This window comes from Jaculus jaculus, chromosome 14 (assembly GCF_020740685.1).
Source record: "Jaculus jaculus isolate mJacJac1 chromosome 14, mJacJac1.mat.Y.cur, whole genome shotgun sequence".
NCBI classification, from domain to species: Eukaryota; Metazoa; Chordata; class Mammalia; order Rodentia; family Dipodidae; genus Jaculus; species Jaculus jaculus.
The window spans coordinates 11361265-11375327 of NC_059115.1; the positions used below are offsets into that span (position 1 = coordinate 11361265).

At 44.2% G+C, this 14063-nt stretch overlaps 1 protein-coding gene and 1 non-coding gene across 2 annotated transcripts in view; both read right to left on the reverse strand.

The window, feature by feature from the left end:
- Nucleotides 1–356: 356 nt before the first annotated feature.
- Nucleotides 357–14063, reverse strand: part of LOC123454559 (zinc finger protein interacting with ribonucleoprotein K-like) — a 45358-nt gene continuing 31651 nt past the window's right edge. The window contains exons 4-6 of the mRNA XM_045133200.1: nucleotides 8597–8635; nucleotides 5724–5850; nucleotides 357–3149 (exon numbers count right to left, since the gene is read on the reverse strand). Of these exons, the coding sequence (XP_044989135.1) occupies nucleotides 1693–3149; nucleotides 5724–5850; nucleotides 8597–8635 (1623 nt within the window). The 3' untranslated portion in view covers nucleotides 357–1692. The remainder of the gene's footprint in view (nucleotides 3150–5723; nucleotides 5851–8596; nucleotides 8636–14063) is intronic.
- Nucleotides 6940–7042, reverse strand: LOC123454920. The gene has a single exon (XR_006633570.1). It is a non-coding gene; the product is annotated as a U6 spliceosomal RNA (small nuclear RNA).

Here is a 14063-nt window from a genome sequence, read left to right on the forward strand (position 1 = left end):
AGGTAAAATCTGAGCCCCTGCTTTCTGGGAACAAGCTGTGGTAGCCCTACGTTGAATTGCTGTGTCCTCATGCGTGGAGAAAGACAGAGCTTTACCAGTGCAGGAGAGGATGGAAAGCACTGACTGATACCACGATGCCAGGATACCAGACTACGGAACACCAGCCAGGTCACAATAGCTACGTTCTGACTATAGGGTCTCCACAACCTCTGTCCTCATCTCCTATTTCTTTATTATTATTATTATTAATTTACTTTTTTATTGACAACTTTTGTAATTATAGACAATAACTCATGGTAACTCCCTCCCCCCACTTTCCCCTTTGAAACTCCACTCTCCATCCCCTTCCCCCTCTCAGTCAGTCTCTCTTTTATTTTCATCATATCCTATTTCTACAGCAAGAGATTTGAGGTAAAAAATATATATATAGATCACAAGACTACAAAACCTATCGATGTTTTTTTGTTTTTTTCCTGACAATGACCTCAGTGACTAGACATGCACAGGTCTCTAGATCCTGTGAATGCTGACAGCCACAATGAAAGACTCACAGATCCCGTTCATAAGAGACACAGTCCTCTAATTTGCTGCTGCCTCACCATGGCCAATTTTGGTATACCACTGAGGGTTCACATCTGTCTGGTCGTGAATGACAGACATCGGGACACAGCTGTTTGTAGATGAGTGGCTTCACCTCTACATCCTGGGCAATGTGACGTCCTCTGAGGAAGAAGGAGCAAAGGCATCCCATTCTCACGAAGACAGGAACTTGTGGTAACAGACCACTTCTCCTCATGATATGTCACAGGAAGGACAGGCATCCAAGTTGCAAATTAGGGTAACAAAAATCCCTGCAGTTTCCTAGTTTTGGGCAGCAATACAAATCTGACCAAAACCAGAGTGAGAGTTATTTTCTGCGCCCCACTGCACATGTTGAGGCACACAAACTTCAGACACCCACAAAAGCCATCTACCCTTTCATCCCAAGCAGACGAAGTCTACAGTCTAGTCTTCCCACATAGTAAACTCCAAGGTTGAAGGTATCTTTAGGAATAAGGCATCCATTAGCATATAAAGCAGAGCACTGTGAAGAAGGCAGTTACCCACTTGTGATGGGAAGTTGGAAACACTCACCCAGCTGTCATGTGACACTGATTAAAAACTTGTCCATGAAGGAGGTAAGAAATCTGTAGAAGCTATCAGAAGACTACAGATCAGATCTTCTTGGTAAAAACCGAGTCAAGTGTATGCTCCAACCAATGAACAAAGAGAACAAGTTCTCCACAAACCCTGTTCAAGACTCCCTCCAGGCAGTAGGCAGACATTGTTTTTTTAGCATGATGAGGTGACCAGAATACATTGAGCATGGCGGTAGAGGATGGTGGACTTCTACCAGAGAAACTGAAAAGCATATAAATGGCAGGTGCCCTGAGAGGCTCAGTAGATAAAGAGCAAGCTCTGTAAGCCTCATTCATGTGAAAGCTCATGGGGAAAGTCACACTACTGAATGCTGGAAGTCATGCAACTTCAACTTCAGAGGTGACTCCTTCACAAAGGTTCGCTAGCAACATAATACTGAAGAAAGAAGGCATGCCCTATGGATCTACAGCTGCTCTCCAATATGAACTTTCAGGAGTGAAATGGGAGGCCTTAGTCTGAAAGCTTCTCCACATTGGCAATTTCACAGGGCTTCTACGTGTTGTGACATTTTTGGTGATGAATAAGGCTAGAGCATTGACTAAAGGAAAGCCCACACTGGTCACATTCATAAGGCTTTTCTCCAGTGTGAACTACCTGATGTTGAACAAGGCCAGACTTCTGGCTGAAAGACTTTCCACACTTGCTACACTCATAGGGCCTTGCTCCTGTATGAATTCTGCGGTGCTGAATAAGGATGGAGCTTTGACTAAAGGATTTCCCACATTCACCACACTTATAAGGCTTTTCTCCGGTGTGAACTCTCTGGTGCTTAATAAGGGTAGCTTTTTGGCTGAAGGATTTTCCACACTGGTCACATTCATAAGGCTTTGCTCCAGTGTGAATTCTCCGGTGTTGGTTAAGAATGGCACTTTGGCTAAAGGAATTTCCACATTCACTACACTTATAAGGCCTTTCTCCAGTATGAACTCTCTGGTGTTTAACAAGAGTAGCCTTTTGGCTAAAGGATTTCCCACACTGGTTACACTCATAAGGTCTTGCGCCCGTATGAGTTTTCTGGTGGTCAATAAGACTAGAGTTCTGTCTAAACAGTTTTCCACATTCACTGCACTCATAAGGCCTTTCTCCAGTGTGGATTCTCCGATGATCGTTCAGGTGGGAGGTTTGGCTAAAGAACTTTCCACACTCACTGCACTCCCAAGGCCTTTCTCCAGTGTGGACTCTCTGGTGCTGATCGAGTGAGTACTTGCCACGGAAGGTTTTCCCACATTTGTTACACTCATAAAGCTTTTTTCCAGAGGAGGCTTTTGGCTGGTGAGCAAGAGGGTGTTTGTCACTTGTAGATCTTTTACATTCTCCTGACTTGTGACTTTTAGGACCAGGCTTGTCTCCCTTCCCCTCAGTGATTTTATTCTGACTTTTAGGATTAGGAATATTTCCCCTCCCCTCAGTGATTTTATTCTGACTTTTAGGATTAGGAATATTTCCCCTCCCCTCAGCGATTTTATTCTGACTTTTAGGATTAGGGATATTTCCCCTCCCCTCAGTGATTTTATTCTGACTTTTAGGATTAGGAATATTTCCCCTCCCCTCAGTGATTTTATTGGACTTTTTACTGTTGGGCAAAGCCAGGTTCTTGAGAAGGCTCGATATGATTGGCAGGTCCTTCTCAACCTCCCAACTGGGAAAAGATTTGGCTGACGTGTGGAAAAGGCGTCGTGTCCAATGTGAGGCTTTGTCGTTGTCCCTCTTCAAGGGATTCTCTCTCCTAGTATGTTTTTGGTGTTGGTGAACTTTTGCACATGCCCCTATCCTGTGTTTCTGCTCAGGTATCTCAGCCAAGTGAAAAATATCGTGCAGAATTGGGACACACACTGCACAGAGGTGAGTTTCTGGTGCAAAAGGAGTTGCCTCAGAAGGCCTAACCTGTGTCGCTCCCATAGAAACCCTCTGCCCAGGTGTCTCTTCATCTTTGAGTCCATGCCCACAACCTGAAAGAGAATTGACAAAATGCATGTTGACTATACTTGGAGAAATTGCTATCACACACATTACACAGAATAATGCCATGTGTTGTTTTCTTCTTCCCCTATGGACAAGAGAGCAGGAAACAGGTTCACAGAGGGGTTGTAGGAAGTATCAGGTCTCTAATGATCACAGAATTGGGATGGTGGTGCTCACCAGATAAAGGACTGCACAGGATTTGCCAATAGCCCCTAGATTCTATGGCACAGTACTCACACAGCTGTCACTAAGTAACCTGAAAATACCCACAACTCTGGGCTGGAGAGATGGCTCAGCACTTAAGGTGCTTGCCTGTAAAGCCTAGTGACCTGGGTTCCATTCCCCAGTATCCACATACCCAACTAAAGCCAGATGTGTCTGGAGCTCATTTGTAGTGGCTGGAGACCCTGGTGTGTCAATTCTAATTTCCTCTCTTGCTCTCTTCTTTCCTCTCTATTTCTCTGTGCTTGCAAATAAATAAAAGTATTTTAATAAATACCCACAACTCACCCGTCTTTAGTAGAATGTTATCTGCTGGTGGCAACATCTGCACTGAAGGCTGCTTGTGTCCAGGTTCCATTCAATTGAAAATGAGTAGCAAGTATGCAGGTTTGGTAATTATATAACTAGATGGTATGTGTGAGGCAATATTGGAAATCATTACAGAGGGAACAGCATAGAGGAGCAATCAATGCACAGAACCCAGGGAAGATGGTAGTTGGGTGACAGAAAACACAGATAAAACAAGAAGCCAGAAAACTATCATGCATATGGGAAGAAAATGTTAAATGAAGTTTGACTGGTGGCGTTGACAAATAAGAGTGGTGGACACGGGACAGGGTCCTTTTATGATGTGAAAAGGCCCTGGATGCTACGCCTTCCTCTAGACATCCCCCACCACGCTCACACCTCCTCCACTGAAACCATGTTCACTCTTCCTCTAGACATCCCCCATCACGCTCACACCTCCTCCACTGAAACCATGTTCACTCTTCCTCTAGACATCCCCCACCACACTCACACCTCCTCCACTGAAACCATGTTCACTCTTCCTCTAGACATCCCCCACCACACTCACACCTCCTCCACTGAAACCATGTTCACTCTTCCTCTAGACATCCCCCACCACGCTCACACCTCCTCCACTGAAACCATGTTCACTCTTCCTCTAGACATCCCCCACCACGCTCACACCTCCTCCACTGAAACCATGTTCACTCTTCCTCTAGACATCCCCCACCACGCTCACACCTCCTCCACTGAAACCATGTTCACTTTTTCTTTAATAAATATTTTATTTTTTGAACCGGGTGTGGTGGTGCACACCTTTAACCCCAGTACCAGGGAGACAGAGGTAGGAGATCACCATGAGTTCAAGACCACCCTGAGACTTTGCTTATTTACTTGAGAGAAAGGTACAGAATGAACGCGCCAGGTCTCTAGCCACTGCAAATGAACTCCAGATGCATGTGCCACTTTGTGCACCTGGGTTACATGGGTTCTGGGGAATCGAACACGAGAACTTTGGCTTTTCAGGCAAGTGCCTTAACCTCTAAGCCATCTTTCCAGCCTCGTGTTCACTTTTTGAAGGAACCAGATTGCCCTCCATAACTCAAAGAGTGTCACTACTGGTGCCCTCATGAAACAAGGCCCATGGGGGGGGGGGGGGGCGGGGATGTGCACAGAACACATAGCATGAATGAAAGTTTCTCAGCACACAGTAGATCACAGAAGAGAAAACACTAGTTTTTAAAAATCTAAAAGTGGCCCTGCCGAATGTGGTGGCTCATGCCTGTGATTCCAGTGCTTAATGAAATAGGACTGCTGTGAATTTGAAGCCAACGTGGGCTATAGAGTGAGTTTCAGGTCAGCCTGGGCTGAAGTAAGTTCCTGTCCCTAAATAAACAGATAGACAGACAGATGTTGAGAGATGATAGATATCAGATAGATGATAGATAGATAGACAGACAGACAGACAGATGGATGGATGATGAATGACTTAGCTAGGGCAGGTTCGTAAGAACAGTCCATGCTCCCATGATGGCTATCATGCAACTGGCAGCCATGAGAAAAGTCAGCTAACGTGACACAAGGTGACATCAGTTCACTTTCTAATATTTATTTGAGAGAGAGAACAGGTGCACCAAGAACTCCTGCCACAGCAAACAAACGCCAGATGCATGTACCACCTTGCGCACCTGGCTTTACGTGGGTACCAGGGAAATGAACACAAGCCATCAGGCTTTGCAAGTAAGGCCTTTAACTATTGTGCCATCTCTCCATTCCAGGCGTCTTGATTGTAGACACAGCCAGGGAAAGGACAACAAGATGGCATCCATGACTGCAAGATACCCAACTCCCAGACCACGTGGGGCAGTGCGTGTTAGGGTTGTTTAGGGTATGAACTACCTGGGGTAGTACACAGATCAGTGCCAGTACCCACACTATGTAGGCCTAGAAGACTCAGAAGTTAACACACCCCAAGGTCTGCCTGGGGAAGAAGGTCAAGAATGACCCTTGGGGAAATACAGACAAAGAGCCTAGGACACTGGTAGCCTTACCCAGAGAGTTGGTAAGTACAAAGTTGTGCAGCATTACACTGAGGTATAGGAGCCTCTGGGTCTCGTCAAGAAGTTTCCATTCTTCACGTGAGAAGCAAATGGCCACATCCTCAAAGGTCACACAGTCCTGCCATAATGGGGACAGGTCACTTCACAATCAAATTCTGCCCTAAGATCCCAAGAGTGTCACCTACTCGTATCCGTCCTCTGCTCCCCCTCCTCTTCACATTCCTACCTCAAAGAAACACCAGGACCTGATGCCACTGCTGCCCACTACACTCTCATGGTTCCAGTATCAATGACATAGTACCAACAGTAGATAGGCAGGAAGATACCATCTAAACTGTGGACCTAGCATGGACGGCTGCATCTCTTCTTTCAGATAATTTCTCAAGAGTCCCCCAAATGGTGCCTCCTAGACACAACCAAATATGAGTGTACCCTTTACCCTATTTCCTCAATACCAGGGGTCTATGTCTTGCAGGTCACATTTTCCCTCCATGTGTATATGACTCTTCAGACTACACTCTCTCAGAGTCTCACTCCTATAGCTACCTCCAAATCCCTTTTCCTTATCTTAGTCATCTTCCTGCCCTCCGTACATGTTGCTTAGCACATAGCACCCAGACAGTGATTGCTAAATTCAAACAGGACCCAGTAAGTGCCTTGGTCCTCCAATGGTCCTCATTGTCATTAAGCAGGCCATATAATTCTACTCTGAAGACCCTCCACACTGACTGTTCTTAGCTTTAATCTTAATTACCTAAGGCCATCTGTGGATTTCACATACCTATTGTTTTCTACTACTGATCTTTATATCCCCTCACCAGTCATAACCTTCCTTTTGCTTTTATTGTTTTAATTTGGTTTTCTCAAAGTAGGGCCTCAGTATAGCCCAGTCTGACCTTAAACTCATAGTGATCCTCCTACCTCTGCCTCCCAAGTGCTGGTATTAAAGGTGTGTACCACCTTCCTTTTGCTCTTAATGACAATTCAGATTCAGTGGCTCAAAACCTCAGTGGCTCTCCACTCCAGATCCAGTAACTCAGAGATGAACATTTGTGCCCCTAAACTTATGCATCCACCCAGACAAAAATCACATAAATGCATAAAGTCACAAAACAAAAAGCCTAGTGAACCAGAGCATGGTGAATCAGCACCATTTATATTCAGTATCAGTTTCGTCTGTATTAGCAATAGGTCATAAACTAGTAAGAGAAATTTATTTTATTATATGTGCATGTGAGAGAGATCCTTGTGCAAGGGCCATGCTAATCTCTGTATTGTTCCAATTTTAGTATATGTGCTGCAGAAATTATCAGTCTTTCTTTTAAAAAAATCATGTTTACATATTTACAAGCAGAGAGAGAAAGAATGAAGGGGGTGGGGGTGACACAAGGGCCTCCAGCCACGGCAAATGAACTCCAGACACATGTGCCACTTTGTGTATCTGGATTTATGTGGGTAATGGGGAATTGGATCCAGGCAATCAGGCTTTCCAAGCATGTGCCTTCAACAACGGAGCCATCTCTCCTGCCCCAGAAATTTATCTCTTATAGATCTGAAGGCCATTAAGTCAGAAGTAAAGGTGTCATCACAGTCAGGTTCTGGTAAAGGCCTGCTTCCAAGGCTGAAAGCCACACTTACTTTCCTTCATATCCTCAAATGCTAGAAAGAGCATTAGCTAGTTCCCTAGCCTATTCTTTTAAGAGCACTCAATAATCCCAAATATGTAGGGTCCATCCTCATGATCTAATTACTTCTCAAACGCTCACCTCTAAATACCACCACACTAGGATCAGGAATTCAGCACTAAACTTTGGAGTAGACAAAAACACTTAGTTCTGGCCTCATGAGATCTTCTACTTAGCATTCCCTATTTCTCTGTGACTACCTTATGCATTAGAAACTCTGACCATCTGTCAGACAATCCTCTTTCTCCAAGCCCTTCTCATGACCACTTCTCTCCTACACCTGTTTCTCTGATGCTTAGCAGTTTACCCAAGTGTCCAAGACCCAGTTACAGCCTTGCCTTCCCTGGCTCATTATTACTATATTATGAGAAAATATATGGCCCCTCCTAATTATGATACACAGCTAAACCCTTGGCTAAACACTAACTACTACTGTTTTTGATATCACCACATTAAACCACTCCCCAAAGTTCAGCCCTATATATCTAGCCACCTATGTGATTGGTCTTTGAAATACCTTCTTCTTAGAAAGAAGCTCTTGATATACTCAATGAAAACAAACCCCATTCCCAACTTTAGATTTCATTTGATGAAGCTTCCATCTGTCCACATGCTAAATCTCAAAAGCCTGGACTAATGCTTGACTACCACCACCTTACCCTCTGCCAAAATCTGAACATCCAGGCACCTGCAAGTTAAAAACCAATCTGGGATTCTACCACTTTCTTCCATTTTGACAGCTTTATACCTGGCCTATCACTAAGAGTCACCCAGACAACTGTAATAGCTTCTTATTGCCTGTTCCACACACACAGTGCTCTCCATGCTCCAGAAAATGGAGGCTACTGGAAAAGACATTAATCACCACCCTCGTCTCTTCTAAATTTCCCATGGCTTTCATCATCTCTAGAACAGAAAATTTCTAAGAGTCACTGCAGATCTGAATCTGACCTTGCTGCTTTCAGCTCTCCCCCAGAGAAAGATCAGGTCAGCCTCACCTTCAATCATGTATGCATGTTGGGTCCAATGCCTGGCACAACCTTTGAGACCTCATTCTATTGTCTGCCACCAGCAAGAATGACTCCAAATAAATCCTCAACATAAGATCAAGATTGGAAACTTGGCTTTGGTCCAAGATAAGGTCATTACCGGTGAGACCCAAAGACTACCTCCACTCACCGGCATGAGTTCTGTATGCACTTCTGCTGTCATGGAAACCTGTGGGAAAAGGAAGAGATCATGAGAGGTGGCTCCACGCCTCGGGTCTGCGTGAGCATTAAAGCATTAGCAAGTTCTCTGGCTCTTCTCCTACATGACGGGGAGGGTCTGTCCTCATGACTTAATTACTTCTCAAAGGCCAAACCTTGAAATACCACGACTCTGGGATTGGGAGTTCGACATGTGAATTTTGGGAAGAGTAGAACAATTAGTCCTTGAGTTCTGGACCATCCAGTCAAGAGGACTTGCGTACGTCTTTCTTACGTCGAAAGCTCCTTACTGCAGACTCACATCAGCTGTGGGGCCTGCAACAAGGCCTCGAACTGTCAACTTCTGGAAAACTCTGAAGACGCCGCACTGATACCTCGTGTGCAAAAACTCTCCATGGTTCTCACTGTCGCGAGCGTAAAGGTAAAGTTCCTCACTTTGTTTTATCAGGCTCGCGTGTTCGTGCGCTCCAACGTTGCCCCGAGGATCTGCACACACGGGGGCCCCCAGCTGTCACCTTCCCAGGGACCCCACTCACGAGCGGCCCCCGCGGCACAGGACTGCCGCGCTCCCGCTCTAGGACGCGGTGATAAGGGCAAGGGAGGACCAGAGGTCACGAAACTGACCTGAGCCTGGTCCACGGGCGCGGACGCAGCCATCCGGCCGGCCGGACGCACAGGCCGGGGAGCGGGCGACGAAGACAGCCTCTCGTCCTCACCTCTCGCGGGACAAAGACGGCCCCGGGCTCTGCCCGCGAGGAGAGGGACGCCAGAGCCGCTGAAAGGAGCGCCACCGCGGCCTGGCCGGAAGTCCCGCCCCGCCCCGCCCCTCGCCGCTCCGTCCAAACGCGGAGACAGACCCGTCCTGGACACTCATTGGCTCAGCGGTGTGAGCAGAGCGTTCTGGGTAACGTAGTTCCCAGCGGCGTCAGGTCGAGATGCTGAGGATCTGCACCACCAGCAACAAAGAGGCTTAGAGGCTTCGGTGTGGGATGCTGGGAAATGTCACCAAGCTCTCCAGGGCAGGGTGGGACAGTGAGCCGTCCAGACACCAGACAGGCCTTCTGTCACTCTTCTTTTTATTCTAAATCCCTCAGTTGTAACCGGCGACTGTCCTACAGTTTTCCTGCCTGGCTGCCAAGCAGGGTCCCCTAGGGATGGCTTCTGGGATGCCACCCTGGGGCAGTTGGCCTCTTGGTCTACCACTGGAGACTGTGAGTATCCTTGAAGCTTCTAAGTTTCTTGGTAAACACACTTCCTTGTCCTCTGCTGTAAGATGCTCTATTCCCCTTCCTACCTGACCCCTCCAAAAAAGAGACCTTCTCAGATCGCATGTAGCTCCTCAAACTTCAAACATCCTGCCCGTCAGATAAAGAATTAAGTTTCTCTGGATAAAACGGAATGAAGGGATTGACACTCCTGAGAAACGGGATCTGTGAGGGGCTCCCAAAGACTCACACTCTCCATGCTGGGCTCGGCTTTTTGGTTAAAGAACCTTCCATCGATAGGAAATGGTACCAGTGACCATCAAGTAGTCATGAAGCCCAACTAAGACTAAACATGACCAACGGTAAACAACTACCACAAAAGAAAATTGCCAGGAGTGGTGGTGCATGCCTTTAATCCCAGTACCTGGGAGGCAGGGTAGGAGGATCACTGAGTTCAAGGCCAACCTGAGACTACATAATAGTGATCTTCAGGTCAATCTGGGCTAGAGCTAGACTTACCTCAAAAGAGAGTGAGAGAGAGAAGAAAGAAAGAAAATTGAACATTGACTACAGAGTTTAAATGTGAAACTTTTAGAAATTAAACCAAGTCTGTGTTTGCCATCTGTATTTGTTTGGCTTCTATTTATCATGGAGATAAACTAATAGCCAAAGTTTCCCAGCATGATGGCACACACTTCACAAGAGCCTGAGGCCAGAGGTTCATGAATTCCAGAACAGCTTGGCTACATAGCAAATAAACAACTGACTCAAATAAACAACTTAATAAAATAAAATAACCTAATAAAACAAAAATCAACAACAAAAAAATGGCTTACCTGTATTGAAAGTCAAGTTATTTAAAGTTCACCTTTCATATGCCGACTGCCCCTTAGGGAAATTTTATAAAAGCTGCCAGAGTCACTGAAACTAGCTATACAGAAAATCTTTTACCTGCCCTGTTTGATTTTTATCTAGAAAGTCAACAAAAAACGTGTTTTTATTGGTTCCTGCCTATTTTATTGTTTCCCAAACAAGAAGCCCATTTCAGACTAAGTGAACACATGCTATCAATTGCAGCTCCACAATGGTGGGTTCCCTGCTTGTCTTCTTAGTACTGAACTAAGTTAATTTCTTGATTTATGAGCTGGAAACACAAACTTGTCAAAGTAGTTATTGTTTCAACCAACCATATAAAATACTGAGATATATGTTAGCCTAACTGTGTATCCACTTAGGAAAGACACTGTGGTGATTAAATCAACTTTATAGGATCTAGAATTACCTAGGAGACAAGTCTTTAGACATGCATGCAAGGGAGTTTTGAGATTAGGTTAATTGAGGTAGGAAGACCCACCCTAACTGTTTTAGTAAAAGTATTCCTTGGTCCAGGGGCCCCAACTGTGAAGTGATCACCACCATTCATTGCTCTCTGCTTCATGACTGTGGATGGAAGGTGACCAGCTCCTGTGCCATGCCTTCCTCACTATGATATACCCTTTAGCTGTAAGCTGAAATAAACTCTTCTTCCTTAGGTTGCTCTGTGACAGAGATTTTTGTCAAAGCAAAGGAAAGTAATTGATATAGACACTAAATCTGCATTTCCCTGACCATAATATCCCAGACAAGATCTCTCTTTTGATGAATATTTGTTTTCTGCAGCAAAAATGACATTACCCAACTGGTAAAACCATCACTTCAGCAATTATCATGGAGTCCTTATCCTAATAAAGAAGCCAGGTGCAGAAAAATGTTTGCTTTTCTTCCATTATTTCAGGAAATGCTATTGAATTTCTGAACCTGCTGCATGCTTAGCATGCAATTCTGGTATATTCTTGATGTCTGCATACAATCCCATATTAAAGGAAAATCTGATCAAGGTGTCTGTGGCAATAAAATTGTAACATGAAATACTACTTTTTTCCAGTTGGAAACAGCCTGAGGCCAGTCAACCCTTTAGTCACATGGGGAGAGGAAAACTTTCCTCAGTGCTTTCTACTACCCTCTTCAAATTTACATGATGGACCTTTGCCCTGGCTCTTTACCTGTGACCACTCCTTCTCTTCAGTTACATACAAATACTACTAATCTTTACATGTATTTTCCTAAAGAGTCAGTTTTTCAGTGGCAATGGGAAGACTGCAGTTCCCTAACTACTTTGCAAAGAAAGAAATTTAGAATGGATCAAGGAAAAGCAAAGTACATGTATTCAGCAGAGGTAAGAAATACTTTAAATTTAAGCATGGGGGCTGGAGAGATGGCTTAGCGGTTAAGCACTAGCCTGTGAAGCTTAAGGACCCCAGTTCAAGGCTCGGTTCCCCAGGTCCCACGTTAGCCAGATGCACAAGGGGGCGCATACCTCTGGAGTTCGTTTGCAGAGGCTGGAACCCCTGGCGCGCCCATTCTCTCTCTCTCCCTCTATCTGTCTTTCTCTCTGTGTCTGTCGCTCTCAAATAAAAAATAAAAATAAATAAATAAATAAATAAATAAATTTAAGCATGGGCATTCAAAGAGAAAAATTACCCTTGAGAAAAGAGAAAAGGAGACAATGGTACACACACAAGGCACAGGTGCAGACTTTTCCAAATTTTACTGGGAACTTTAATATATGAACATATTAAAAATTGGTCATATTCCTATCAGATGATCCTCTTAGGTCCTCCTCCCCCACCATTCCCAAGTGCCCTCTTCAGTGGGGTTTAAGTAATCACTCAGGGAACATGGTTATACCAGCCAATTTCTGTGGGGAGCACTGATCCAGGCCCATGCCCTCATTTACATTCTTAGCTAACTCTACAGACCAAGCCAATGTCTACCTGTTCTAAATTAACCCAGAGTCAAGAGTCAGGCAACTAGAGACAGTCCCTGTGCACCGAAGCCTGGGGAAAATATTCACAAGTCAATCCTAAATGTGACCACTTCTCTAGAAGCCCCAACAATAATCATAGCCAGAGCCTTCCTTTTGTCTTTCCTCCCTGATCACTTGGTGCACCAGATATGCAGGTATGCTCTAGGTGTATATGTGTTTAGGCTAGTAACATGACAATAAGATACTTCAGGACTATAAAGATCCAAGTGAAGAGGAATGAGTGGGGATGCTTACAATATCACAGGGAGCAGTGTTAGTGATCAGATGTATCTCAAGACTGGGATGTTTGTGGAGACATTAAGGCATAGAGCCTGGCTGGAGGAAGTGTGTCACTGGGGATGGGTCTTGAGGGTATTTTTTAGCCTGGTCCCGCTTTCTGTTCTCACTCCCTACTTCATGCTGACATGAATATGTTTTGCTGCTTTCCTTTGCCAATCATAATGAACTATACTCTCTGGAAGCCTTTGCTGAAATAAACACTTTCCATCCCTAAGCTGCTTCTGGTTGGGTATTTAGCCCCAGCAACAAGGAAGTAACTGATGCAACTCATGAAATACTCCAGCTTTTTAATGATTACATAAACCATGGAAAGCAGAATACATTTTTGCATTGTACACTTTTCGGTAGTGTTGGGAATGATCCCAGGCAGTGTCCATGCATGATATCACTGAGTTACATCCACATCCCAGTTAAAGGATTCTTGCAATATCTTTTAAAATTTTTTTGAAAATGAGGGAGGGGAAGGTGATATCATAGTTTTTTGTCTGTAGGTATAGAAGTTGTCACTATATATATATATATATATATATATATATATATATATACACACACACACATACATATACATATATATGATGAAAATATCAGTGCTAATAATTATTAAATATTTAATTAAAATGCTTATTTTATGAATAATACTAGTATATATGGGGTCATGAATATCGAGGCCAATTTTATGTCTGGAGACAGCACATTGTAAGGAGTCCAACCCTTCCTTTGACTCTTACATTATTTCTGCTACCTCTTCCGCATTAGATCCTGAGCCTTGGAAGGTGTGATCAAGATGTTATTCGGTACTCTACTCACTTCTTTCTGACACCATGATACCTTCTGATGGAATCTCAAGGTGGTTTTAATTTTCATTGCCCTGATGGCTAAGGATGTAGAACACTTTTTTAAATGTTTATATGCCATCTGTATTTCTTCTGATGAGAACTTTCTATTTAGTTCCATAGCCCATTTTTTAATTGGGTTGTTTGAATTTGTATTGTTTTGTTTTGTTTTTTTTTTAATTTCTTTGATGACCCAATCTTCATTCAATACTGTAGTGGTTAATCTCTGTGAATTTCTGTATGTTCTGTAGTTTT